The sequence below is a fragment of the Emys orbicularis genome, chromosome 14 (genome assembly GCF_028017835.1).
Source record: "Emys orbicularis isolate rEmyOrb1 chromosome 14, rEmyOrb1.hap1, whole genome shotgun sequence".
Taxonomy (NCBI): domain Eukaryota; kingdom Metazoa; phylum Chordata; order Testudines; family Emydidae; genus Emys; species Emys orbicularis.
Window position 1 is genome coordinate 36,736,718 of NC_088696.1, and position 27,695 is coordinate 36,764,412.

At 50.3% G+C, this 27,695-nt stretch overlaps 1 protein-coding gene across 1 annotated transcript in view; it reads left to right on the plus strand.

The window, feature by feature from the left end:
- The window catches only part of CPNE2 (copine 2), a 131,951-nt gene that overhangs the window by 45,602 nt on the left and 58,654 nt on the right, over positions 1-27,695 (plus strand). Inside the window, exons 6-8 of the mRNA XM_065416363.1 lie at positions 7,248-7,337; positions 17,688-17,786; positions 26,703-26,789. Of these exons, the coding sequence (XP_065272435.1) occupies positions 7,248-7,337; positions 17,688-17,786; positions 26,703-26,789 (276 nt within the window). The remainder of the gene's footprint in view (positions 1-7,247; positions 7,338-17,687; positions 17,787-26,702; positions 26,790-27,695) is intronic.

The following is a 27,695-nucleotide window of genomic DNA, read 5'->3' on the forward strand; positions in this document are numbered from 1 at the left end:
ACAGCACTTTGCAGAGAAGAGATTCCACCTGGCCCAAAGAGCCTGTGACTTGAATTCCACCCAACCAAGCACAGGGTAACAATATACAGATAGGAGAGTGTGGAGGCCTGATTAGAGAGGAGACCAACTTAGGCTTCATGTAAGAAGTGTGTCTTAAGGAGGTGGAGAGGACGCACGGCAGTCAGGGCAGTCTGAATGAATCCAAGCGAGGGCGGGGAAGAAGGAAGGACCGGTAAAGTGAATGGATTGGGAGGGGACGGTGGAGTAGGACTGCAGGAGAGCAGAGCTGGAAGAGGGGTCAAGAGTGTAGAGCCATGGAGAAGAGGGGGTTGAACCTGAGGTAAAAACGAAGAGCCCAGGCAAGGACTCAAGGAGGGATGATGTAGCTGGAGCAGCAAAAGCAGGAGAAACAGCAGGATTTTGGATAAACTGGAGAGGGGCAAAGCAGGCTGGTCACGTTGATCCTGGTGAGAGGTGACCAAGACAGAACAAGGGTTGCAATAGTAGGTAAGGGACCCATTTAATTTAGCATTAAAACGTGCTAATTGAGGAGGCATTGGGTCAGCTCCTCAACTGGCATGAAAGAGCACAGCTCTGTGGGCTTCAGTGGAGCGACACCACTGCACACCCGCTTAGCATCTGGCCCATTGTCTCGAGTCGAGAGCCTCTGTCTGATCCTGGGCAATTCACTCCCCTGTCTGTGCCTCGGTTTCCCCATGTGTAAAATGGGGATCATGCTTCCTTGCCTTCAAGCAGCCTCAGGACGTGCTTGGAAGTCATCAACTTGTGTTTAAACAAACAAAAAAAAAAAGGCACTGTACAAGTACAAAATGCTTTGGGCTAAGTCCTCAGCTGGTGTAAATCGGCAGAGTTTGAATAACTTCAGGGGAGTGACGCTGACCTTACACCATCTGTCACAGCTGGGAATGTTTCCTGTTCGTTTACGGAAAGGTTATCTTTGGTTGTACCGGCTCTGGGGGAGGGGTGGGGTTTTTGCATGTAAAGGACAAGCAGCAGCAAGGCTGCGGGAGGAGAGCGTGTGTTTGTACGTTACCCTGCGTGCACCAAACGTGGCTGCAGACCCTCTGTGGGCTGGAACCTAATGAGAGGGCCACAGATGAAAGCTCTGGCTGGCTCCTAGGCGTGGGGAATTGAGGCTGTTTTCCCAGCCCGCGTGCACCTGTACGCTACAGCTGTGCTGAAGCTCTGTCCTCACTGACAAATGACGCTGAGAGGTTGTTTGCGGAGGTGCCATAGCCCTTCCTCTCAGCTTCACTGTTCAGCACCGTGGGGTGGTTGCAAGAGTCAGGTGAGAGAGACACAAGAATCTTCTCGTTTGAAAGTTAGACTTAATGCGTGCTTTCCCCACCCCCAAAGCTCATTTCAAAGGGAATGGCTGCTGTTTACACATGGCTCTTGCCACTTAGCAAAGAAGGGAAGTGGGGCAGTTAACTGACAGCTTCACTGTGAAGATAGTCCCGAAAGACGGGACTGGACACAATTTCTTTCAGCTCTCGAGGATTGAATTGAGGAGCTGTTATCACAGGTTAGTTCTTTCAGGCTTTCTGTCCTTGTGTTCCTGGTGGGGAAATGGTCGGGGACGCCCTGATTCAGCAAAGCATTTAAGTAGGTGCTTACGCCTCATTGAGTTCAATGGGGGAATTGAGTGGCATAGTGTGACATGCCAGGGTACAGTCCAGACTAATCCCCACAACCGTGGGTGCCTTACAATGCCTTGCTGAAGTAGCTCCCACCTGGGCCACTCACAAACAGCCTTCCAGCATAGAAACCCAACCCTGAGTGTTTGTGTGACTGCAGCCTGCCAGCCACGCTTGGGTTACACTCTGGCTCTCACCAGCCTTGGTTATATGGCAGGGTGACCCCTACACACCCCCAGTCTTAGATTTTCCCCCAGAGATGTATGTCCTGTACTGCCCAACCCCCTCCTGGACAATACAAGTTATATTAAGTCCTTAAGTTCTATATTCCTTTAAGAGAATAATATGCACACAATTTGTCAGCCTCAGTGGAGTTTCCCAGACACTTCAATTTAAACACACTGTATTGGATAAAACAATAAAACAAGTTTATCAGCTACAAAGAACCAAATTTTAAGTGAGTACAAGTAATGAGGCATAAAAGTATGAAATGGTTTCAAGAATAATAAAGATAAGACGTTTACTAATACCTAACTTAACAAACTATATCAGATTCAAGCAAAGTTTCTTACCACATGCTTCCGGCAGTCTTACTGACCAAACCCTGTCACTCAGGACCCCTTCCCCCAGAGTCCAGCGAAGCTTCCTTTGTTGCTTCAGGTCCCGTGAATGCGATGGGCCGGGAAAGAAAGAGGGCTGCGTTGGGGTGTTTGTCCCTCCTTTTTCTAGTTTCAATCCCTCTCTTGAAAAACATTTCCAGCTGGGCACCGGGAGACAAAGAGTCTATGTGGAAGGATGTTCCCTGCTGCCTTTTTTCCCCTCACCCGTTCGAGCTTTCTTTGTGTCCCTTCCTGCTTGATGGCTCTGTTTACTGCTTAAGTGCAAATTAAGTAGAGCACATGTTCCTTTGTTTAGGACAGAGCTGTTTGCCAGTCAGTTTGGGCACGGCTGTGGGGTTTGGCACATGTGTTAAGATCACCACAGTATAACTTCACGTACAGTGTTGCCACACATATGTTGTCAGGACGATACTGACCAGCAAATTATGAGTTTTCAAATGATACCTCACAAGGCATACCTTGTACAAAAATGATTACAATAGCCGGCAAGATGTGAACACAGGGTTACATTCTGCCACACACAGCCACTGCGGTATAAAATAGCTACCTGTGTGGATGCCCTGTTTGTCATGAACTATGGGCTGGAGTTCCTTCAGTTGATCCTGAGGCTAGCTGGCTCAGTCCTCGGGCCAGTAAATGAGCCCAGCTGGGCTGCAGCAGCATCACCTCATTGGCCGGGCTGCCTGATTGGCTTCAAGGTGCCCACCGGTCTGCCTTGGAGTTCAGCAGTCGCAGCAGGTCACTGGCTGCTCTACACTTCCGCCCACAGCCGTGATTGCTCCTGCTCCAGCCTTGTTCTCCCAGTCTTGTGCCTGCCCTGCTCCAGTCCACACCAGCCCTGCTCAGTTCCTGACTCTGGCCCTGACCCTGGGCTCTGACTCTCCTGGTGCCTGGCCATGCTGTGATCCGTGACACTATTTCAGAATAATTATTGCTAGAATAGTGTGTCTGCACAGGAAGCTATTCTGTAATGGCTCATTCTGCAATAGCTTTGCCTATATTTGGCCTGTATGTGTAGGGGCTTTGAAAATTTATTTGAAAACTTAGTATATTGATCCCCAATGTGGAAAGAGCATATTATAACCATTCTTAACCATCTAAGTAATTCAGTTGTCCCTACACTACATCACACAGCTCCTCAAAACTTAATAATGACAGTGGGAATAGAATTCAGATCCCACAAAAGCACCCTGCCATTTGAGCTAAAGGGGAATCTCCACTATTTTCTGTATATGGCCTATGACACACAGTTGTGCTGTCCTAATTCCAATAATTCTAATTCCGATGCTGCAGACATACACTAGCCAGTTTGTTGAAATATTGTGTATTTGGGTGTAATGGGTCACTTTTTTGTATGATTCCATAATATCAAATGCATAATTAAGAGGACAAAATGGACTAGTCTGAAAAGCATTAATTATTCTAGGCTATCATTCACTTTTCAGAACTTGGGTTCACAACTTTTATATTCTTCTTCTTCTGGGGGGTGGGAATCTAGTTAATATTCTAGATTTATTGCTAGCAAAAGGGGAGGGAAATACTGTTTATAGGGAAAATACATGGTATGAGTGAGGAAAAGGTGGAAGTATCTGAAACAGACCTTGTTCCATACTTTTACTCTGTGATTTGTGCTGGTCTTTTGAGAGCTGTTTGGATTTTTTTTTTTAATTAAAAAAGGAATGCAAACATTTTCCATTTTTTTGACCACTTGTAGTCATCCCCTTACCTTGACTTCAACCAGAGCAGCAGATACTTGGTGCTTCTCAAAAATGTCTCAAGTTGGGCACTCAAAATCAGAGGCTGCGTTTGAAAATGTTGGCCAAGGCACTTAAACTCAAGGGCAGAATAATCAGTACGGATCCCGTGACTGCTTAAGCCCAGGGTAAACAGAGAATTTCAAACCCAGGACCGTCAATTCAGACCTAAGATGAATTGAAAAATAGAGCTGGTTGGGAATTTTGGAACAATTTTCTGACACAATGCACCTCTCTTACAAAACTGAAATTTTCCATGGGAAAACTTGATTTCCGTTTGCTGGCTCCCGTTTTAGTGAGTCCCATTTGACTCGTTGTTGGCCACGTGGCAGTGTCTGTTCATTATCTGCTGCAGACTTCATTGGGAAACCTGAGACTAAATAAATACATGGGTTGCGAAGCATAATGCCGTACATTGCAGCGGAATCTATTGAAGCTTTATTTTCTTTAAGTGGCTAGGGGGAAAAAATTCTGCACATTTAGAGAGGCTTAAATAACGTCCCACTTAACAGCCTTGAAAATAAACTGCTGCTCTCAAAGGAATTCCAAATGACAGAAACATCTAGATTCCTTTTTTGGGCGGAGGGGGGGGGTACCAGAAATAAAGCGATTGCCGGTTCCTTTGGGCTGCAGCTTTTGGTATGTTCCTGGCTATTAGTCTGAGCCCATTGCTGTTCAGTAACAGAGGTGTCTGAGGTGGTAGGATAATGCTGTCGTTAGTATGTTTTAAAATAAGGTGTGAATCTCCAGGTGGGTGCCATGTGGTGAAATAAGCATTGATCCTTTCATAGACACCCACCTCAAGGACCTGGCGTCTGGCAGCATATGGGCACCATACAGTGTGTATTCTTAATGTGCGTGGGTTCCCCCCTGGTCTTTCCAACCTGATGTAGCAGGTGTTTACAAATCCTTCATTAAACTGTGCTCTTAATGTCAGGTTTTTTTCCTGTTCCCTAACGAGGGACTGTCTGCATCACCCATCGCTGCAAAATAAAAGCCAGTCCTTGGTTCCTGTCGCTAGTTGCTGACAAAGCTCACCCTATCCTGCAGGAGCAATGCTAATCCTGATTGTAACTAAACCGAAATGCTCTGGTTGCAGTAGAAGCCACTTGATGGCTTTGGAGAAAGCAAAACTTCCATGTATAAATAGGCAATTACCTACCACATGTATTTAGCATCGGGGGTAGCCGTGTTAGTCTGTATCCACAAAAACAACAAGGAGTCCGGTGGCACCTTAAAGACTAACAATGTATTTAGCGTTTAGTTTTAGACTAACAATGTATTTAGCGTTCACCTTTCTGCATGGCCGAAAACCTGCTGTGCGTGTGTCCTTAAGGAGTGGAAGGTGTATTAAATGAGAGAAACACATGGAAAAATACAATCTCAGGGCACGTCTTCATTACCCGCCGATTCGGCGGGTAGCAATCAATCTATTGGGGATCGATTTATCGCGTCTAGTGAAGACGCGATAAAATCGATCCCCGATGGCTCTGCCGTCGACTCCGGAAATCCACCGCGGCAAGAGGCGGAAGCGGAGTCGACGGCGGCGCGGCAGCGGTCGACTCGCCGCCATCCTCACAGCCAGGTAAGTCGACCTAAAATACGCAACTTCAGCTACGCTATTCACGTAGCTGAAGTTGCGTATCTTAGGTCGACCCCCCCTGTAGTGTAGATCTAGCCTCAGTCTTCTCTGCTAGCTTTTCAAAGGCGAGGCTGAAGGCAAGTTTTCTTTGCTTATGAACCCTGCTGTTTAGTGTGTGTTACGCTTCACAGCGATTGGTGGTTCTTGAGGGTAGGACAAGAAGTAATCAGCGTAGTTTGCAGCAAGGGCGATTTAGGTTGGGTATTTAAAACTTTTTAACCCTAGGGACAGTTAAGCACTGGGACAGGTTACCAAGGGAGGTTGTGGAATCCCCATCTTCGGACGTTTTTAAGAACAGGTTGGATAAACACCTGTCCGGGATGGTCTAGGTTTACTTGTTCCTGCCTCAGCGCAGGGGGCTGGACTAGATAACCTCCTCCCTACACTGCTATGATTCACCCCTCAGTGCTTGTTCTATACGAGTGTCCTACGGCTCCGAGTTGGTTCTTTAGCTCCTGCTCTTAACTCTGGAAGTCCCAGCGTCAACCATGGGGGAGGACTAAGATGCTAGACCAGAGGTGGGCAAACTACGGCCCGTGGCCACGTCTGGCCTGCGGGACTGTCCTGCCCGGCCCCTGAGCTCCCGGCCGGGGAGGCTAGCCCCCGCCCCCTCTCCTGCTGTCTTCTCTCCCCCCGCACCCACCGCGCAGCCTCAGCTTGCTGCGCTGCCCGCACTGTGGGCGGCGTGGCTGCGAACTCCTGCCGGACAGCGTGGCTGGCTCCGGCTGGTAAGGGGGTGGGGGGTGTGTGGGGGGTTGGATAAGGGGCAGGGAGTCCCGGGGGGCAGTCAGGGGACAGGGAGCAGGGGGTGGTTGGATGGGGCGGAGGTTCGGATGGGGGGCAGTCAGAGGACGTGGAACAGGGGGGTTGGATAGGCGTGGGAGTCCCGGGGGGCCTGTCGGGGGTCGGGGGGGTGGATAGGGGTTGGGGCAGTCGGGACAGGGAGCGGGGGCGGGGTTGGATGGGGGTGGGGTCCCGGGGGGCGGTTAGGGGCAGGGGTCCAGGGAGGGGGCGGTCAGGGAACAAGGAGCAGGGGGGTTGGATGGGTCGGGGATTCTGAGGGGGGCAGTCAGGGGGAAGTGGGAGGGGGCAGATGCCAGGCTGTTTGGGGAGGCACAGCCTTCCCTACCTAGCCCTCAATACAGTTTGGCAACGCCGATGTGGCCCTCGGGCCAAAAAGTTTGCCCACCCTTGTTCTAGACATTAGATCTGCCTGGGTTTAGACTTTGATGAAATGCTACAAAATTGTGTCCTGACCAACAGGAAAGGTTTCCAAGCAAGAAACTGCCATTTCTGAGACCACGTAAGCTGAATTTCAACAAAGGAGTGGCAATGTGGACCAGACCGATGGTTCAGTGCTCAGTGCCAGTGACAACCTCCATGACTGGGTGATGCTACTCCCATTTAACGCGGTGGAGCACCTCTGACTTCAGCAGAGCAATGCCAACCTTATGCCAGTTGTTATCTGTCGAAAGTTACTGAAAACATGTCTCCAGCCTGTACTTTGTGTTCAACGCTTCACTTCCACTGGCTCCTTCTAATCGAACCGTTTTCCTTCCTTCCCAAACTGCAGGTGATTAAGTACACGTTGGATCCCGTGTGGAAGCCGTTCACTGTGCCTTTAGTGTCGCTGTGTGATGGAGATATAGAAAAGCTGATCAAGGTAACTGTTAATATAGGGCTGGTCTCCACTTACCGGAGGAACGATGCGCAGTGATCGATTCACCGGGGTCGATTTAGCGGGTCTAATGAAGACCTGCTAAATCAACTGCCGATCACTCTCCCATCGACTTCGGTACTCCACTGGAACGAGAAGCATACGGTAAGTCGATGGGAGAGTTTCTCCCGTCAACCCAGCGCGGTGTAGACACCGCAATAAGTCAACCTAAGGTACGTCGACTCCAGCTACGTTATTAACTGGAGTCGACGTACTCCAGTTATTAACGTAGCTGGAGTTGCGTAACTTAGGTCGACTTAGCCCCGTAGTGTAGACCTGCCCATAGAGTGACCCTTATGTTGCTCTGCCTCCTTGTTGCATTATGGTACTCGGCCTCTGACAGTGTGGCGGATGGCGGGGACGGAAGGGCGAAGATGGCTTCAAGGCTGAAACTAACACAGATCCAGAACCGCTGAGGAGGAGTTCATATGCTACCAAGAAGCAAGGCCACATTTCTATGATAAATCCAGGGTGACCGGTCTCTTTTTCTCCTAAAGTCACATCAGCTGTCTGCAGCGGCTGAGCAAATGTTTCCTGGCAAACTGCAACAGAAATTCCAGCAGGTGGCCTCACCTTTGCTAGCCACATGGGTCATGAGCAGGCTTGGAGCCTTTAGAGCCGCCACACACACCTCTGCAAGTGGAGCTCATGGAGTAGCTGCTAGCAGGTAGTGGTAGGAGGTTGTGGTTCTTAGTGGAGCAGCATTAGCGGGGGATGAGAGGCTTTGCCAGGGGGTTTCACAGCGATTTGCTGGCAGCAGAGGGTGGTGAGGCTCTGGAGAGGAATGGGCTCCAGTGGGCCCAGACTCTTCTGCCCTCCAACCTATCCCAGTCCTGTCTCTTCACCGCCCCAATATCTCATCCCATTCCCGCTCTCAGTCCCAGTCTCCACTCCTTAGGCTTCTTATCCCAGGCCTAACTTGCCCCCTCCAGATTCCCATTCCCAGTTTCACCCCCTCCCCCCCAGCTCCCTGTCTGTTCTCTCTTCCCCCTGCCCATGTTCTCCTTCCCCAATGGCTCCCAACCTCCAGCCCCAGCTCCTTGTCACAGTCTCCTTGGCCAGCCAGTCCTAGTTCTCCCCGGGCATCCCAGCTCCTCATCAGGTGTCTCCCCTCCCCACTGATTCCCAATCTCTTTGCCCAGCCAGTCCTAGTCTTCCCATGGCTCCTTATCTAATCTCCGCTCCCCACTTCCTCCTGTGGCTCCCAGTCATCTCCTTTGTTTTCCTCCTAGTATCTTCATACCAATCTCCTTCCCCCAAGCTCTGTCTCCTGTCCCCTCTGCATTCAAATCAGGCAACTTAGAATCATAGATCATAGAATATCAGGGTTGGAAGGGACCTCAGGAGGTCATCTAGTCCAACCCCCTGCTCAAAGCAGGACCAATTCCCAACTAAATCATCCCAGCCGGGGCTTTGTCAAGCTGGGCCTTAAAAACCTCTAAGGAAGGAGACTCCACCACCTCCCCAGGTAACCCATTCCAGTGCTTCACCACCCTCCTAGTGAAATAGTGTTTCCTAATATCCAACCTAGACCTCCCCCACTGCAACTTGAGACCATTGCTTCTTGTTCTGTCATCTGCCACCACTGAGAACAGCCGAGCTCCATCCTCTTTGGAACCCCCCTTCAGGTAATTGAAAGCAGCTATCAAATCCCCCCTCATTCTTCTCTTTTGGAGACTAAACAATCCCAGTTCCCTCAGCCTCTCCTCATAAGTCATGTGCCCCAGACCCCTAATCATTTTTGTTGCCCTCCGCTGGACTCTTTCCAATATTTACACATCCTTCTTGTAGTGTGGGGCCCAAAACTGGACACACTACTCCAGATGAGGCCTCACCCATGTCGAATAAAGGGGAACGATCACGTCCCTCGATCTGCTGGCAATGCCCCTACTTATACAGCCCAAAATGCCGTTAGCCTTCTTGGCAACAAGAGCACACTGTTGACTCATATCCAGCTTCTCGTCCACTGTGACCCCTAGGTCCTTTTCTGCAGAACTGCTACCTAGCCATTCGGTCCCTAGTCTGTAGCAGTGCATAGGATTCTTCCGTCCTAAGTGCAGGACTCTGCACTTGTCCTTGTTGAACCTCATCAGGTTTTTTTTTGGCCCAATCCTCTAATTTGTCTAGGTCCCTCTGTATCCGATCCCTACCCTCCAGTGTATCTACCACGCCTCCCAGTTTAGTGTCATCTGCAAACTTGCTGAGAGTGCAGTCCACACCATCCTCCAGGTCATTAATAAAGATATTAAACAAAACCGGCCCCAGGACCAACCCTTGGGGCACTCCGCTTGAAACCGGCTGCCAACTAGACATGGAGCCATTGATCACTACCCGTTGAACTCGACGATCTAGCCAACTTTCTATCCACCTTACAGTCCATTCATCCAGCCCATACTTCTTTAACTTGGCAGCAAGAATACTGTGGGAGACTGTATCAAAAGCTTTGCTAAAGTCAAGGAATAACACATCCACTGCTTTCCCCTCATCCACTGAACCAGTTATCTCATCATAGAAGGCAATTAGGTTAGTCAGGCATGACTTGCCCTTGGTGAATCCATGCTGACTGTTCCTGATCACTTTCCTCTCCTCTAAGTGTTTCATAATTGATTCCTTGAGGACCTGCTCCATGATTTTTCCAGGAACTGAGGTGAGGCTGACTGGCCTGTAGTTCCCCGGATCCTCCTTCTTCCCTTTTTTAAAGATGGGCACTACATTGGCACTACATTAGCCTTTTTCCAGTCATCCAGGACCTCCCCTGATCGCCATGAGTTTTTAAAGATGATGGCCAATGGCTCTGCAATCACATCCGCCAACTCCTTTAGCACCCTCGGATGCTTCCTTCTCATTGTCTGGGCATCAGTGGGGGGGACATTGAGAGCACAGAAAAAACAGTTGGTCTCCTTGCTTTCAGTTCTGGAGCTCAGCCTAGAGCTGCAATTGCAGGGAAAGTCCTGCTCAGTCCCCAGGCTGGAGCATGCTCAGTGCATACAGAATCCTCAGGGAATTTAACTGGGAAGATCTAGCAAGTCTCTACTGAGCATGTGCAAAGTCTGATTTTTATTTTTTTTCAAGGGCTTATAACTTGGCCAACCTATAACTTGGCCGGGGCAGATTTTCACAGGGACAGCTAATGGCATTTCCCTGACACAAAAGCCACCCTCCTTGGTCAATTTCAAGCCCCTGGTCCAAAGCAAAGAAAAGGTCACCAAAATGTAACATAGGTAGAACACAGTATGTTCTCAAACCTTGTTTCTGGAAACTGTTGAACCATTTTGGCTGAAATTTTTCAGAGAAATTCAGCTTGAGGCAGACAGACACCTAGACTTAAAAGTTTCAGTCCCAGTGGTTAAAGTTTGGCAAAGTTGTCAGCAACTGGTATAGGGCTTTATAATGGGAAGTGTTGGGTGACCTTAATAACAAGTGACGCTACCAATCCTGCTGTAATAAAGAGCCTTTACAATCAGCACAAGGGGCGAGCGACCGTGTCAGACTGTTTCATTACCACACACTCAGGAGACACTTAGATCTAGAAAAGATGATGAGATGTTTCAATCAGTACTAAGTAGCAACTGCCTGTCATGCTTTTAAAAAATAGAATATTTTAACTATGACATCAGATAATGAGATGTCAGTGGTGGCAATGCATATAATGCCCTACTACAATTCAACACGTCATGAAATAATGTAAAATCAATACAAATGAAAATAAAAAGTGTGACAAAGTTTCTCCTCTACCTTGGTGGGTCCTGTGCTTATTGGCGGATTTGCTCGCTTCACAGATTCACCCTGTGGGTCAGGAAACAGTCCAGAGACCTTCCCCTCTGGTAGAAGCTATAGTCCAGGTCAATTCCTCCTGTGTTTGATCAGGAGTTGGGAGGTTTGGGGGGAACCCGGGCCCGCCCTCTACTCCGGGTTCCAGCCCAGGGCCCTGTGGACTGCAGCTGTCTATAGTTCCTCCTGTAACAGCTGCACCACACCTACAACTCCCTGGGCTACTTCCCCATGGCCTCCTCCCAACACCTTCTTTGTCCTCACCACCGGACCTTCCTCCTGATGTCTGATAACGCTTGTACCTCTCAGTCCTCCAGCAGTACACCTACTCACTCTCAGCTTCTTGCACTCCTCTTGCTCCCAGTTCCTCTCACACACACTTCCTCTCCTCTGGCTCCCCCTGGCTTGACTGGAGTGAGCCCTTTTATAGCATCAGAGGGGCCTTAATTAGAGTCAGGTGCTTAACTGCCTCACGTGACTCTTAGCAGGTTAATTGGAGTCAGGTGGTCTATTAGCCTGGAACAGCCCCTGCTCTGGTCACTCAGGGAACAGAAAACTACTTATCCAGTGGCCAGTATATCTCCCTTCTGCTACTCTGCTGTTCCCAACTGGTCTGGGTCTATCACATATCCCTCCCCCCTGCTCAACACCAAGGGGTTGGGCAGCTTGGGACGCCAGACAGTGCACACGTGATAAGCCATCGGCGTTGCCATGGCGACTCCCTGCTCTGTGCTGTATGCGGAACTGGAAAGGTTGGAGGGATAAGAACCACCTGGTTACCCTTGTGTTCTTTTCCTTGTTCTGTTGCATCCATTGAAGAGGGGCATGGTCGGTCACGAGGACAAATCAGCGCCCCAGCAGGTAGTAACGCAGCGTTTCCATGGACCATTTTACAGCGAGGCATTCTCTCTCTACCACTGCGTATTTTTGTTCCTTTCGGAAGGAGTTTCCTGCTGAGGTAGAGAATTGGGTGTTCCTCTTCCCCAGCCATCTGCGACAGGACAGCCCCTAGCCCCACCTCGGATGCATCTGTCTGAAGGATGAATTCCTTGGTGAAATCCGGGGCTATCAATACGGGGTTACTGCAGAGGGCAGTCCGTAGGTCTGCAAATGCCCTCCCTGCTGCATCGGACCATCTGACTGGATCCAGACCATGGGCCTTCACTAAGTCCGTTAGGGGACTTGCCCTTGTGGCAAAATGGGGAATGAAACGCCGGTAATACCCCACCACCCCTAGGAATGCTCGGACCTGCTTCTTACTACTTGGTCGTGGCCAATTTCGGATGGCCTCTAACTTGTTCAGTTGAGGTTTCACCAGACCTTTTCCTACCACGTAGCCAAGATATTTGGCCTCTGTGAACCCCACAGCACACTTAACAGGGTTTGCCGTAAGGCCAGCTCGCCGGAAGGTATCAAGGACCGCCCCCAAGTTCTTCAGGTGGGTTTCCCAGTCTGGGGTATGAATCACCACGTCATCCAAGTAGGCCGCAGCATAGCTGGCATGGGGGTGTAATAACCTGTCCAGGAGGCGCTGAAAGGTAGCTGGGGCCCCATGTAGTCCAAAAGGAAGGACCGTATACTGGAAAAGACCCTCTGGTGTAGAGAACGCCGTCTTCTCCTTTGCATCTTCAGCTAGGGGAATCTGCCAGTACCCCTTTGTCAAGTCTAGGGTCATTAAGTACCGGGCATTCCCCAGACGGTCTACTAATTCATCTATGCGGGGTATAGGGTAGGCATCAAACTGGGATATCTCATTTAGTCGCCGGAAGTCATTGCAGAACCTCGTGGTGCCATCAGGTTTGGGCACCAACACTATTGGGCTGGACCACTGACTGTGAGATTCTTCAATGATCCCCATCTCCAGCATTTTCCTGACTTCCGCTTTTATTTCCTCCCTTTTGGCTTCTGGCACCCGGTAGGGCCTCATTGTTACTCTGGCCCCAGGGTTCGTGACGATGTGATGATATGTCCCAGTTGTGCGACCCAGCTTTGTTGAGAATACATCTTGATATTGGGCGATCATCTCAGTTACCTCTTTCTTCTGGGCTGTCGTTAGATCGGGAGACACCCTCACCTGTCCAGGGTTTTTGTTCCCTGGATGTAGGTCTTCCCGAACCTCTGTGCACGCCTTTCAGGTATGCCAGGGTTTCAGAAGGTTGACATGATATATCTATTCTAGTTTTCAACGTCCCGGTTGTCGCACCTTGTAATTTACTTCCCCTACGGGTTCAACTATTTCGTAGGGCCCTTGCCACTGGGCCAACAGCTTACTTTCGGCCGTGGGTACCAGTACCATTACTCGGTCACCGGGCTGAAACTGACGAACCTTGGCTTGACGATTGTAGTAGGTTTGCTGGGCCTCTTGGGCCTTTTCTAGGTGCTCCCTCACTATGGGAGTGACCCGGGCTATCCGGTCCCTCATCTGTAGCACATGCTCTATTATGTTCTTCTCCTCACTGGGTTCCTCCTCCCAAATTTCCTTGGCTATGTGCAGGATGCCTCGGGGGTTGCGCCCATATAACAGCTCAAAGGGGGAGAATCCAGTTGAGGCCTGAGGTACCTCCCGGATAGCGAACATAAGGTAAGGTAGTAGGGTGTCCCAGTCCTTCCCGTCCCGACTAACCACCTTCCTTATCATATCCTTGAGGGTTCGGTTAAACCTTTCTACCATCCCATCAGTCTGCGGATGATAGACCAAAGTTCTCAGGGTATGTATTTGGAGCAGCGTACAGAGGTCCTTCATTAGCTTCAACATAAATGGGGTTCCTTGGTCTGTTAATATCTCCTTTGGTAGCCCCATTCGGGCAAAGATCCCCACCAACTCCTTAGCTATCGTTTTAGAGGCCGTGTTTCGCAGGGGGACGGCTTCTGGGTAGCGAGTAGCATAATCCAGAATGACAAGTATATATTGGTGGCCCCGGGCTGTCTTCTCCAGGGGTCCCACTAGGTCCATGGCTATTCGCTCGAAGGGGACCTCTATGATGGGAAGGGGTACTAAAGGTGCCCTCAAGTGGGGACGGGGACTGTGCAGCTGACACTCTGGGCAAGACGCACAGTACCTCCGCACTTCTTCATGTACTCCGGGCCAGAAGAACCGTCGTAGGACCCTGGCCAGGGTCTTCTCTACCCCCAAATGTCCCCCAAAAAGATGACTATGGGCAAGACTTAATACAGCATTCTGGTGTTTTTGAGGTACTAGGATCTGCTGTACCTTCTGCCCCTGTACTGGTGCAACCCGGTATAAGAGATCCTTCTTCATTATGAAGTAGGATCCTGGTCCCTGGGTTTTCCCTTCCACGGGGACCCCATCTATTTCAGTCACCTCCTTCCTAATGTTGTCGTACCTTGGGTCTTCTGCCTGGTCCCGTCCAAAATTTCCTCTCCCGGGGCTAATCTGTCCGAGATCTAGGGGGCCAGTCTCTGTTGCCTCTACTGGTTCAGAAGTGTTAGGGTGGGGGTCAGACTCGGGTGCTTCTCCCTCCTGGGTGGCCTCCTTTTCAGCTGCTCGGGTCCGCCTACCTATGAGAGCGACCCTCTGGCTTTGGGTCAGTATTCAGGTTCCCAAGGCCTTAGCTGCCCTCCTTTCCCTTTTTGTCTTTCTACCCTGTCTGGGAGTGGAGAACAAATCTGGGGATATTTCAGAGAAGACTGGGGGTTGACAGTCTACTGTGGATGCCTCACTAACTTCAGGGTTTCCCCCTTTCTCCAATCCCCTTACCGGGAGTAAGTCTCCAAACCCTGGGAAGTCCCTCCCTATGAGCACCGGGTATGGGAGTTTAGGGAATACACCTGCTGCTACCTCAGTAGTGTTCCCCTGAATCTCGATTTTTACTGGGATGGTGGGGTAATAACCAACTGTCCCATGGACACAGGTTATCCCCATATGCTTAGCCCACAGCAGCTGACTATGCTTCACGAGCTTCCCCGACACAAGCGTGATAGCACTCCCCGAATCAACCAGTGCTGTGGTCTCTACCCCATTTAGTTTCACTGGTCTGGTATACATATGTGGGGTTAGTGAGACCCCCACAAGGTGGATTAGGGAGCATGGGTCTGCCCAGTTCCCCAGGTTACACTGCATAGGCTCCTCAGCATTGGGACACTGTGCAGCTATGTGTCCCCACTCCCCGCAGTCATAACATCTGTATGGAGCCCTAGGCATTCCCAGGTCTCTTGGTTTGGGCAGTCTAACATCACAATCCTCTTCTCCCTCAGTGCTCCGACTCTTTGTGGCCTCTAGTGGGCCTTCAGCCCCTCTCTTTTTCCACCTGGGCCCTCTTGGTGGCCCAGTCACCCGAGCTTTGGGGCTTGGTGCTGCTAATTTAACCCGGGGTGCCTCTTCCTTAACTGGTTGGGTCAGCTCCCTCGCCGTCCTTCGCCTCTCTACCACTGCGACGACCTCGTCGTAGGTGCAGGGTTCGTTCTGGCTTACCCAGGCGTGAAGGTCTGGCGGTAGTCCCCTCATGTGTGGTCAATGACCAGAACGTCTAGTTTCTCTTCCGGACTCCGGGACTCTGTTTGCAACCACTTTCGTGCGAGATGGATGAGGTCATACAATTGGGACCGCGGGGTTTTGTTTTCCTGGTACCTCCACTCGTGATACCGCTGGGCCCGCACTGCAGTCGTTACCCCTGATCTGGCCAGGATCTCTGCTTTCAGCTGGAGGTAGTCTGCTGCAGCCTCTTCAGGCAGATCATAGTAGGCCTTCTGGGCCTCCCCACACAGGAATGGGGCAAGGATGCCAGACCACTGATCTCGAGGCCAGGCCTCCCGTAGGGCTGTCCTCTCAAAGGCCAGAAGGTATGCCTCTACATCATCCTCCCGCGTCATTTTCTGCAGCCAATGGCTGGCCCGTATGAGCCGCATCCCATCATGGCCGCGGTTCAGCTCTGTAAGGGTCTTTACCTGGCTTACCAGTTCTCGCAACATAGCTCGGTCTTGAGCAGCCTGGTCCATCAGCAGGCGATTAGTCTCTTGCTGCAGCCACACTGCCTCCTGTTGGGCAGCTGCCTGGATACGGGTAGCCTCCTGCTGGGCCGCCGTAGCTTGTATCAGTGCCCGCACTACGTCATCCATTGTGGTGAAAAAATAAATAAACCCTCTCCCTTTTTTTTTTTTTTTTTTTTAAATCACCCTCCTTCTTCCGCCACGCTGTGCACCCCAAATCCCACTCCTGACACCAGTTGTGACAAAGTTCCTCCTCTACCTTGGTGGGTCCTGCGCTTATTGGCAGATTTGCTCGCTTCACAGATTCACCCTGTGGGTCAGGAAACAGTCCAGAGACCTTCCCCTCTGGTAGAAGCTATAGTCCAGGTCAATTCCTCCTGTGTTTGATCAGGAGTTGGGAGGTATGGGAGGAACCCGGGCCCGCCCACTACTCCGGGTTCCAGCCCAGGGCCCTGTGGACTGCAGCTGTTTAGAGTGCCTCCTGGTACAGTTGCACGACACCTACAACTCCCTGGGCTACTTCCCCATGGCCTCCTCCCAACGCCTTCTTTGTCCTCACCACCGGACCTTCCTGATGTCTGATAACGCTTGTATTTCTCAGTCCTCCAGCAGTACGCCTACTCACTCTCAGCTTCTTGCACACCTCTTGCGCCCAGTTCCTCACACACACTTCCTCTCCTCTGGCTCCCCCTGGCTTGACTGGAGTGAGCCCTTTTATAGCATCAGAGGGGCCTTAATTAGAGTCAGGTGCTTAACTGCCTCACGTGACTCTTAGGTTAATTGGAGTCAGGTGGTCTATTAGTCTGGAGCAGCCCCTGCTCTGGTCACTCAGGGAACAGAAAACTACTTATCCAGTGGCCCGTATATCTCCCTTCTGCTACTCTGTTGTTCCCAACTGGTCTGAGTCTATCACAAAAGCTTTTACAACATTTCTGAAATGGAATTTTTGGAAATTTCAAGTCTGGAGCAGTGCTAGTGGACTGGTTGCTCGTGGTGGTGTCATCCTCACGTCATCGAAATCTGCTCTGAGTAGGTTAGACCACATGCTGATGGTTAAAGCGCTGTAGGCTGGCCTACACTAGCGCTCATTCTGTTCCTACCGCTGGTAGGAAATTTCTAGTAATAGGCCCAGCCCGGTGCTTAATTTGTAATGGCAGACGTGCTGGGGCTCAAGCAATTTTTTTACTTTCATAGCTGACCCAGCGAGTCCAGAGGGGTGCCGGGGCTACGAACCGCCAAGTCTGGAGGTGCCAGGGCTCAGCCCTGGCACAAATTAAGTACTGATCCCGGCCCCAGAGGAGGGAGCATCTAAAGTCATTCTCTGGAGATTCCTGCCTTCATGGTCAAGGCAGAGTTGTTGCTGACAGGATCCAAAGAGTCATGCTCTGCCCTCATTGGCTGGCAGAAAGGCTGTTTTGAGCCAGGGCCTTCGGGAGTCAGTGTCGGGGCAGTGGAGAAAGCAAGAGAAAGGATAAATCTGAAGGGTTGAGCAACATGTAAACGTGATTCATCTAACCACAAGCAAGACCCGCACCTCTGCTGTGCATGAGAATGACCGCTTCCCCTCCTCTTCCCCAGGTCATGTGTTACGATTACGACAGTGACGGGGGACACGACTTCATTGGGGAGTTCGAGACCACTGTAGCCAAGATGTGTGAAGCCCAAGATACCTTGCCGGTAAGTGCGGAAACACCGTCGGGTTTTAGAACAATGGTTTGGGGAGGAGGAACCCAGGGTCCCCTTGGCTAAGGGTTTCAAAAGTGGCTCTTACCATGAGTGACTTCATCCTTTAAAACAATGTTCAAGCACCCCCCTACTCTGAAAATCAGGCCCTTTTAAGGTGTCTGGGCACCCAAAATCACTAGTCATTTCTGAAAAGCTTGGCCACTGTTGGCTCCTCTTTGTCTAACATTCTCCTGTCCTTGTTTCTGAACCTGTTGCTGGTGGAAGTGCTCTTTGGGGGGAGGGATAGCTCAGTGGTTTGAGCATTGGCCTGCTAAACCCAGGGTTGTGAGTTCAATCCTTGAGGGGGCCATTTAGGGATCTGTGGCAAAAATCTGTCTGGAGATTGGTCCTGCTTTGAGCAGGGGACTGGACTAGATGACCTCCTGAGGTTCCTTCCAACCCTGATATTCTATGATTTGGCTAACTGGGGTGCTGCCACATGGGGTTGAGCTTTGTGTCCTGGACTGCCCTGGTGATGTGATGATGCTACTCCATGTCACACAGCAGTCGTGTCACAGCATGACACTGCAATGTTTCTCCAGCCCGACTGAGATTTGGGGGTCTTGTTTTAGATATGGAACTGTCCTGGGGAAAAAATTGGGCTGCATAAAATCCAGTAGGTTCAAGGTAATAAAGGCATATAATAGACCCCCATTTCCTTCAGCAGGTTCTGGGTTGTTGTTATTTATTTGTATTGTAATCACACCAAGATTAGGCCTCATTGTGCTGGGCCATGTCCATGCACATTGGGTACGTCTACACTTCCAGCTCCAGGAGACATACCCGCGCTAGCTCTGATTGAGGTAATGCACTAAAAATAGCAGGGTAGCCGTGGCAGTGGGAGCCACCTCGAGTGTGACCCTAATCAAGATCCTAGGTGTGTAGTCAGCCGGCTAGCCGCCTACACCACCGCGGCGATGCTGCTATTGTTCAGAGCTAGCGGGGGTATATCTACCTGAGCTGGCAATTGCACCTCGGGTATCAGTGTCGATATACACACAGTGAGAGGTACTGCCCACCCCAAAGAACTCACCGTCTAAATAGACCAGCCAGACAGGGTGGGAGAAGATAAGAATTATCCCATATGAGGAACGGAGAAGGACAGTGACCCCACCCAGGAAGTCTGTCCGAGCTTGGAATCAAACTGATTTCCCCTGATTCCCAACCCACTGCATTAGCTACAAAACCCACTTTCCCTTCAGTAACCCTACTACTAAACACCTCCCTGAGTGCCATCCACCTTCCGAGTGCTGTGCAGGCCTTAATTAGCTCCCCTACAAACTCCTCTGTGATGTGGGTGAGCGTCACGATCCCTGTCTTACAGATGGGGAAACTGAGGCACAGAGGTGTGTTGACTTGTGCAGACCCAGTGAAGGCTTCAGAGTTGGCTGCCCAACAGAGAAGCGCAGCTCTCGGGCCGTGATCTCACATGAATTGGGCGGGTGTTGGTGTGGTGAGATTCCTGTGCGTCCTGCGCGTTCCGGTTGGATTGCTCTGCCGGCGTTTCCTCGTTTTGATTCTCTTGGGGCTTTTTTTTCTGTCCTTGCTTTAATATAACTTAAAATGCCACTTGCACTGCCCCTGGGAGACTGAATCAGAGCGGAGACTGTAATTCACGTACATGCTAACACCCAGCGAGTGTCCATCTCCTTTGACAGCTAGGCCTGAACATACAGAATAGCGCGAGCCCAGACCTCCCATTGACCTGCCTGCTGCTGCTGTCGAGTTCTCAATGGGCCTATGCCCATAAATGTCATATTTTTGTCCCTCTTCACAGCAGTAGGGAATATTCTGAGAGGGCTGGAAAGAATCGATGCTTGGACCATTCACTTGCATCTGCATCGAATCCCAGAAGGCGCTTTGCTGCATATATAATTGCGTGTTTTAGTGAAGACGCCTCATTCCATCACTGCAGTGCTCCAGCGTAATGAGAAGGGTATTTCCACCTGGTGCTTAAAAGCTTCTCTCAGACAGGCACCCCTACTGTCCTTTGTCTGGGATCTGGCATCTAAGTACAAGTTTAGAGGCAGCCATTACAGGAGGGCACTCTCCTAGCTCCAGACAAAGCCCCCGGCAGACTGCCCCTGTGGCTGGAATGGAGGGGTGGTGTTAAAGTGCCCCGGCTTGGGCAGACACACACACATCCTAGCTCTGCTCGAGCGATTGCTCTAAAATCAGCAGCGAGGCACAGGCTAACCTCCTGCTTACAACTCCAGCCGCTCCCCCGAGTGCATATTCGGGCAGCTAGCCCAAGCCGGCCACCTTTGCCGCTGCGGCCACACTACTATTTTTAGGCGCTACCTCGAGCAGAGCTAGTCTGTGTACGTCTACCTAAGCTGGGAATTACAGCTCCCCGCTACTGTGTAGACGCACCCTAGGTCAGCTCACTGCAGTGCATACGGGATCGGCGTGTTCTAACCACCCCCCGGATGCTAAGATGTCTCCTGCAGCTAAATGTCCAGGCCTCTACCCCATCCTCCGGCCACATTCTCTCTCCAAACCAAGGCAGCTTTTACGGTTCTTTCTCATTAAAATAACTGGAAACTATTGAGTTACTCATTTCCTGCCCTAGGATTTCTTCCCAGGGAATGTGCTGGAACTTGACCTACATGACAACACAAGATTCCTGACATACTTGGCCAAATATTCTCTTATTTATAAAAGCTGTGAGAGCCACAGTGCTTCAGGCAGCTGAATTTTGGTCCCACTTGCAGATGAGTCGAGGTCTGATTTACTGGCTGTCTGGAATGGTGCCTGTCGATAATGTGGATTCTCTCTGACCTAGTCACACTCCTCCTTTCCTCTGTCTCTCTCCCTTTTTGCTTAGTCCTTCTCCCTGAAGGTTGGCCTCTCACTCCTGCCCATGCCTACATCTACAGATAGCCCCTGTACCCTACGCAGTTTGACGTGCTCCTGTTAGTTGGCTCTGTGGTGCCGCTTGTGGAGATGACACGATACTGCAGAGAAGAAGGATGTTCTTGTGGTTAAAGTTGGGCCTCAAGAGATCTGGGTTGGATTCCTGGCTCTGCTACAGATTCCCTGTGTGAGCTTGGGCAAGTCATTTAATTTCTCTGTGCCTCCAAACCCCATCTGTACAATGGGAATAATAACATTCCTATCCCGTAGATTGCTAGGCATATAGGTTAGGGACTGTCTTTTACTTACATGCATGTACACCGCCTTGGAGAATAACACCCTGATCTTGGCGAGAGCCTCTAAGCGCTACACAATAACTGTTCAAGAAGACAGTGTAACAGGTAGATACTGACATTCCCAGATCTCCTGCGTTTGTCACACCTTTATTGTACATATGCCTGGGAAGAGGGGAGGTTTATGGAGAAAGGGGGTGGCTGGGGCACGTCTCTGTAGCAGCTTATAAATAGAACAAGTGCACACATTGGTTTACCCAGTGACTAATCAACCTCTGCCTTCCCGCAGCTTGGACCCTCGGCTGTTTCCCGCTTTCTGCTCTGTCTAGTACCCAGTGCTCCTAATACAATTACTTGCTGTGAATAACCCAGGCAGCCTCTTTATTGCAGATCCCAGGAGCTGAAGCTGTCAGCAGTGTCTCTTTGCTCCTTTCGGGTGAATATACAACAGCACTCCATTGGCACCTATTTGGCAACATTATCCAGACTCAGTTTCCCACTAGAACTTGACTCCCCTTAACATGCCTGCGTTTGCTAAAGCTGAGCCAAGGGGCTGGGTTTATACTTTCTCCGTTCAGCTTTGCCCTGTGTTGGAAATGTGTTTATAGAGCTAAGATCTTAAGCATACAAGGGAGTCGCTATGGGCTAGATTTCCAAGGGCTCAGTACCCACAGCTGGTCAACGTCTCTTTCAAAAGATCTCAGTGTTGTGGTCAGAGCCACCTTTTCAGAACCCAACGTTGCTGAGCTTTTTTCAAAATCTGGCTACCGATTTAGGTGCCCAAAGGGGAGCTGAGCCTTCTCTGAAAATCTGCTTCCAGGGAGACCATTAAGGGGAGAGGTATCTACCCCCCCCCCCCCACAAATATTATTGTGTCAAATAAAGAATGGCCTTGCTCAGCAGATAATGAGTTAGTGATTTCGGTGATTCAGTGACTACAATGGATCTGGTATAACTAGATTTCAGTCAGAGGTAAGATAGACCCCCTAATGGGTCCTTGGGTGTGTCACATAGTGGATAGAGACGGGGGACTGGGGGTTTTAGGAGATTTTGGTTCTCCTGCCAGGGGTAAGTCACTTACCTGCTCTGGGCTCCCAGTTCCCCATCAGTACAATGGGGATGATCCATGCATATGCTCGTTCTATTTTGAAATGGACAAACGATGCCAGTTGGATACTACTGCAAAGGCCAACACAGCAATGGCAGGGGACAGACAAAGGACTGGGTTGAGACTTCAAATAAAGGCACAGTGGCCTAGCACAGAAATCAGTGCTGGGACCCATAGTTACTTGTACGTAACACGGACGTGCTGGCATCCCACCTTATTGGGTGTAGCTCCTCAGGCCTGGGCTCAGTTATTTGCATTCCATGTCGCCTGCTTTACCTGCAGTAAGGCACCAGGTATATTTCAGGGGGTATGTCACTGTTTAGGGGAAGAGGCAAATTCCAACCTGACAATGGACCCCCCAAGCAAGCACCGGGAAGCTGGTTGCCTGCAGCATGAGGCCGTTCAACATATAAAGCACATCGGTATACTGTTTACATACAGAACCCTGCAGCTAGGGACAGGAAATAAAAAGCACTAATAAAAACTGGCCAGCGGTGTTGCTAAACATAAACCTGCTGCTGCTGCTCTTCAGTATAACACTGCCTGCAGTTCTGGTCCCAGTGTCCGGGGAAAGAAGTAGGAGAAACTAAAGGACAGTAAAAATGAGGCAAGGCCGGAGGACAAGACCTTGAAGTCGAGGGAGCTAAATTGATGTAATCTGGGGAAGAGAAGGACATGATTGGCCCTACCAAGAAACAAGCTCTCACTGAAAGGGAATTATCCCGTCTCCAAAGAGAGCAGAGATGAGGAGCCAGCGACCCAACGCTGAGGAAGGAAATGAGTGTCAGTTATTAGAGCTAAGTTCTTACCTGTTAGACCCACTGGGCACTTTAATGGGATCTCTGGGAAGGGGATTGAGGCACCATCTCTGCTGGGACTGAGGCTCGGGTTAGGCTTGGTGGCAGGATTCCCCCCACTCCATTCCCGAACGCAGGCCGTCTCGGTTTGAGCCAAGTGGCCGTGGCCGACTCTGGGTCTGATTCTGTGACCAGGTTCTGTGCTTACTCTAGCCAGGGGTTGGTTTGTGAGCTGGGTCGCCTGGGCCGCTGGAGAAAGGGAGCTGCAGATGAGCAATGGTGGTTAACCGAGATAGCGTGCTGCACGGCACCCAGGAGCTGCATGTGCCTGCAGGCCACTGAACCGTCGCCCCATGTGCCTGTCTGGAGGATGGGAAGCCATTCTGGGAATCCCTGGGTGGGTGGCATTATGGCCCTCCTTGGCTCTGCCATCGCATGTGAACTGTTGGTGATGCCACTGAGCCTGCTACGTGCTGATACTCAGACTGGACATGACCCCGGCCACTAAAAATTCTCATGATGGGCCTGTACAGCCCTACCTGGTGAAGGACTCTGACTCTGAAGTGACCAGCCCCCTGTGGAGAAAGAAGTGGTTCGGGACTGTTTAGAAAAGCTGGACAAGGACAAGTCCATGGGGCCGGATGCGCTGCATCCGAGGGTGCTAAAGGAGTTGGCGGATGCGATTGCAGAGCCATTCGCCATTATCTTTGAAAACTCATGGCGATCGGGGGAGGTCCCAGATGACTGGAAAAAGGCTAACGTAGTGCCCATCTTTAAAAAAGGGAAGAAGGAGGATCCGGGGAACTACAGGCCAGTCAGCCTCACCTCAGTCCCTGGAAAAATCATGGAGCAGGTCCTCAAGGAATCAATTCTGAAGCACTTAGAGGAGAGGAAGGTGATCAGGAACAGTCAGCATGGATTCACCAAGGGCAAGTCATGCCTGACCAACCTGATTGCCTTCTATGAGGAGATAACTGGCTCTGTGGATGAGGGGAAAGCAGTAGATGTGTTATTCCTTGACTTTAGCACAGCTTTTGATACGGTCTCCCACAGTATTCTTGCCGCCAAGTTAAAGAAGTATGGGCTGGATGAATGGACTATAAGGTGGATAGAAAGCTGGCTAGATCATCGGACTCAACGGGTAGTGATCAATGGTTCCATGTCTAGTTGGCAGCCGGTATCAAGTGGAGTGCCCCAAGGGTCAGTCCTAGGGTTGGTCCTGGGGCCAGTTTTGTTCAATATCTTCATTAACGATCTGGAGGATGGCGTGGATTGCACCCTCAGCAAGTTTGCAGATGACACTAAACTGGGAGGAGTGGTAGATACGCTGGAGGGTAGGGATAGGATACAGAGGGACCTAGACAAATTAGAGGATTGGGCCAAAAGAAATCTGATGAGGTTCAACAAGGACAAGTGCAGAGTACTGCACTTAGGACAGAAAAATCCCATGCACTTTTCTGCAGAAAAGGACCTAGGGGTCACAGTGGATGAGAAACTGGATATGAGTTGAAAAATTGGAAAGAGTCCAGCGGAGGGCAACAAAAATGATTAGGGGTCTGGAGTGCATGACTTATGAGGAGAGGCTGAGGGAACTGGGATTGTTTAGTCTCCAGAAGAGAAGAATGAGGGGGGATTTGATAGCAGCCTACAACTACCTGAAGGGGGGTTCCAAAGAGGATGGAACTCAGCTGTTCTCAATGGTGGCAGATGACAGAACAAGGAGCAATGGTCTCAAGTTGCAGTGGGGGAGGTCTAGGTTGGATATTAGGAAACACTATTTCACTAGGAGGGTGGTGAAGCACTGGAATGCGTTACCTAGGGAGGTGGTGGAGTCTCCTTCCTTGGAGGCTGTTAAGGCCCAGCTTGACAAAGCCCTGGCTGGGATGATTTAGTTGGGAATTGGTCCTGCTTTGAGCAGGGGGTTGGACTAGATGACCTCCTGAGGTCCCTTCCAACCCTGATATTCTATGATTCTATGATTCACTGCTACAGACTAGGGACCGAATGGCTAGGCAGCAGTTCTGCAGAAAAGGACCTAGGGGTCACAGTGGACGAGAAGCTGGATATGAGTCAGCAGTGTGCCCTTGTTGCCAAGAAGGCTAATGGCATATTGGGCTGCATTAGTAGGAGCATTGCCAGCAGATCGAGGGAAGTGATTATTCCCCTTTATTCGGCACTGGTGAGGCCTCATCTGGAGTACTGTGTCCAGTTCTGGTCCCCCCACTACAGAAGGGATGTGGACAAATTGGAGACAGTCCAGCGGAGGGCAACGAAAATGATTAGGAGGCTGGGGCACATGACTTATGAGGAGAGGCTGAGGGAACTGGGATTGTTTAGTCTGCAGAAGAGAAGAGTGAGGGGGGATTTGATAGCTGCTTTCAACTACCCGAAGGGGGGGGTTCCAAAGAGGATGGAGCTCGGCTGTTCTCAGTGGTGGCAGATGACAGAACAAGGAGTAATGGTCTCAAGTTGCAGTGGGGGTATCCTAGGTTGGATATTAGGAAACACTATTTCACTAGGAGGGTGGTGAAGCACTGGAATGGGTTCCCTAGGGAGGTGGTGGAATCTCCTGCCTTGGAGGTTTTTGTCAGGTTTGACAAAGCCCCGGCTTGCGTAATTTAGTTGGGGATTGGTCCTGCTTTGAGCAGGGGGTTGGACTAGATACCTCCTGAGGTCCCTTCCAACCCTGATATTCTATGATTCTGCCTGGGGTGGAGTTTTATTCTCCTGGCTTGTCCCTTATTTCCACTGTCAAACAAAGATAACTCCTGCAGCACTGATGTTAGCGCAGCCTGCTCAGCCTAGCACACAATACTTGGATATATAGCAAGGGAACCTCACGTAGGAGTAGGGAGGTGGTATTACCTCTATATATGGCATCTGGGAGCCCACTTCTGGAATGCCATGTCCATGTCTGGTGTCCACACTTCCCAAAAAAGCTGCGGAAATTGGGGGAAAGGGCTCAGGAAAGACCTACAAGAACGTTTCATGGTCTGGGGAACATGCCTCACAATGCGAGATTTACAAAGCTCGATCTATCCAAGAAAAGGTTCACAGATGGCTTGACCGTGGTCTACAAATACCTGCACGGGGAAGAGATTTCTGTTTGTAGGCAGCTATTTAGCAAGGAAAAAAAAAAACATCCTGAGATTCAGGGGTTGGAGGCTGAAGCAACGCAAATTCACACGAGAAAGAAGACACACGTTTTTAAGTGAGGGTGACCAATCATTAGAACTACTGAAGGGAAAACTGGGGTGGCATCTCTGCTTCTGAAGGAGGCTCTCCCTATCCAGTTACTGCTGAAAATCGCTGCTGGATTGTTGAAGTCCCAAGGAAGGATGCCCCATTTTCCCACTAGCAATGGCTTTCTCTCACCCTCCCATCCCCTTTAGATAACCCAAGGTGAGCGCTATATTGGGGACAGAAATTAGTGGGTGTGAGCACCTCTATAAATCACTCCCAAGGGTTCTCCAGGTAGGTACTCAAAAAGTAGATACCCCATTATCCCCCCACTGTCAAACAGAGATAACTCATAAGGTTCATTCGTGTCTCTTAAGTGCTCTGAAATCCCTGGGCAGAAGGCGCTGCAGTGGAGTAAAATGTTAGTTATTGTTTTAAAGATGAAAAAGGATGAAAAATGAAGACTAATTTAATATTAACCATTAATTATTGTGAGATGTCTTTGGTTGTTGCAGCAGCATGGCGTGCCCACGAGCTGCAGACTGCCGGGTAGCTATCCCACACTGAATGGGATGGCCAGCCCTTGTCGGAACTTGGCTTTCACACAGTGTGCTGTGTGTCTTGTTTGTTACAGCTAGAATTAGAATGCATTAACCCCAAAAAACAAAAGAAGAAAAAGAATTACAAGAACTCCGGCGTCATCCTTGTGAAATCCTGCAAAGTAAGTACAAAGCTTTTTAAAAACCCTGTCTCTCGGGGGGCGGGTGGGGGAGGAGGTGTACATATCGTAGGTGAGTTCAGGAGCAAAATCCCCTGGAAAAACTGGGATGGACCTACCGATGCAAATCACTAGTAAAGCGACGCTCCTCTGCTCTCCCAGCAAGAAGTAAAAAATCATGGCGCCGCCACGTTGGGTCTGGTACGCAGTCGTGATGCTGCAGCAGCTCAGTATGAAGGATTCTGTAGAATTAGGCAGAGCGTGGATTATCAAAGGTTTCTGTGGAGCAGGACAGCATGAATGGACATGTTCGTGCTTCCTGTTCTGGCTCTGCCCATCGCTTTCACCTCTGGTGGCAAGCCACCCCTTGCTCTATGGTAATAACCTACCTGAGACGGAGCAGAGGTCTCTGGTCTGTTTAATTGTTGGAATTCGCACAGAAGCGGATGAGTAACAAGCTGGTAAGAAGGGGGATGTGGAATTGGGAGTTGTGCAAATACTGGCTTTGCCGTGACTTGTTTTAGGATGCAAGGACGTGCGCAGTATCCCGGGTGGCCATAAATAAAACTTAATCCTCCCCCGATAATTCTTAAGGGTTGAGGGAGATAAAGCCATGATTTCACGCCACATTTTGAGCTCGGGAGGTGCCCAGTTCAAGATGGCGGTCATCACGCTGACACGGGGGCCCCTCTCAGTCGCACTACGTTCGCTTTTGATGTAGAAATGAAAGGCTGCCTCAGGAAATCCAGACGTTTCTCCACGTTTGCTTCATCCCGCGAGTCGAGTTTGAGAGAATAGGGGGCAAAATGTCAGCTGCTCAACAGTTACACAACTTTTTTTTTTCTCAAGCCTTCCAGGACTTTAGTGATGATGAAATGCGGCTTTGAAAGTCTCTCTTTCCTCTTTCTT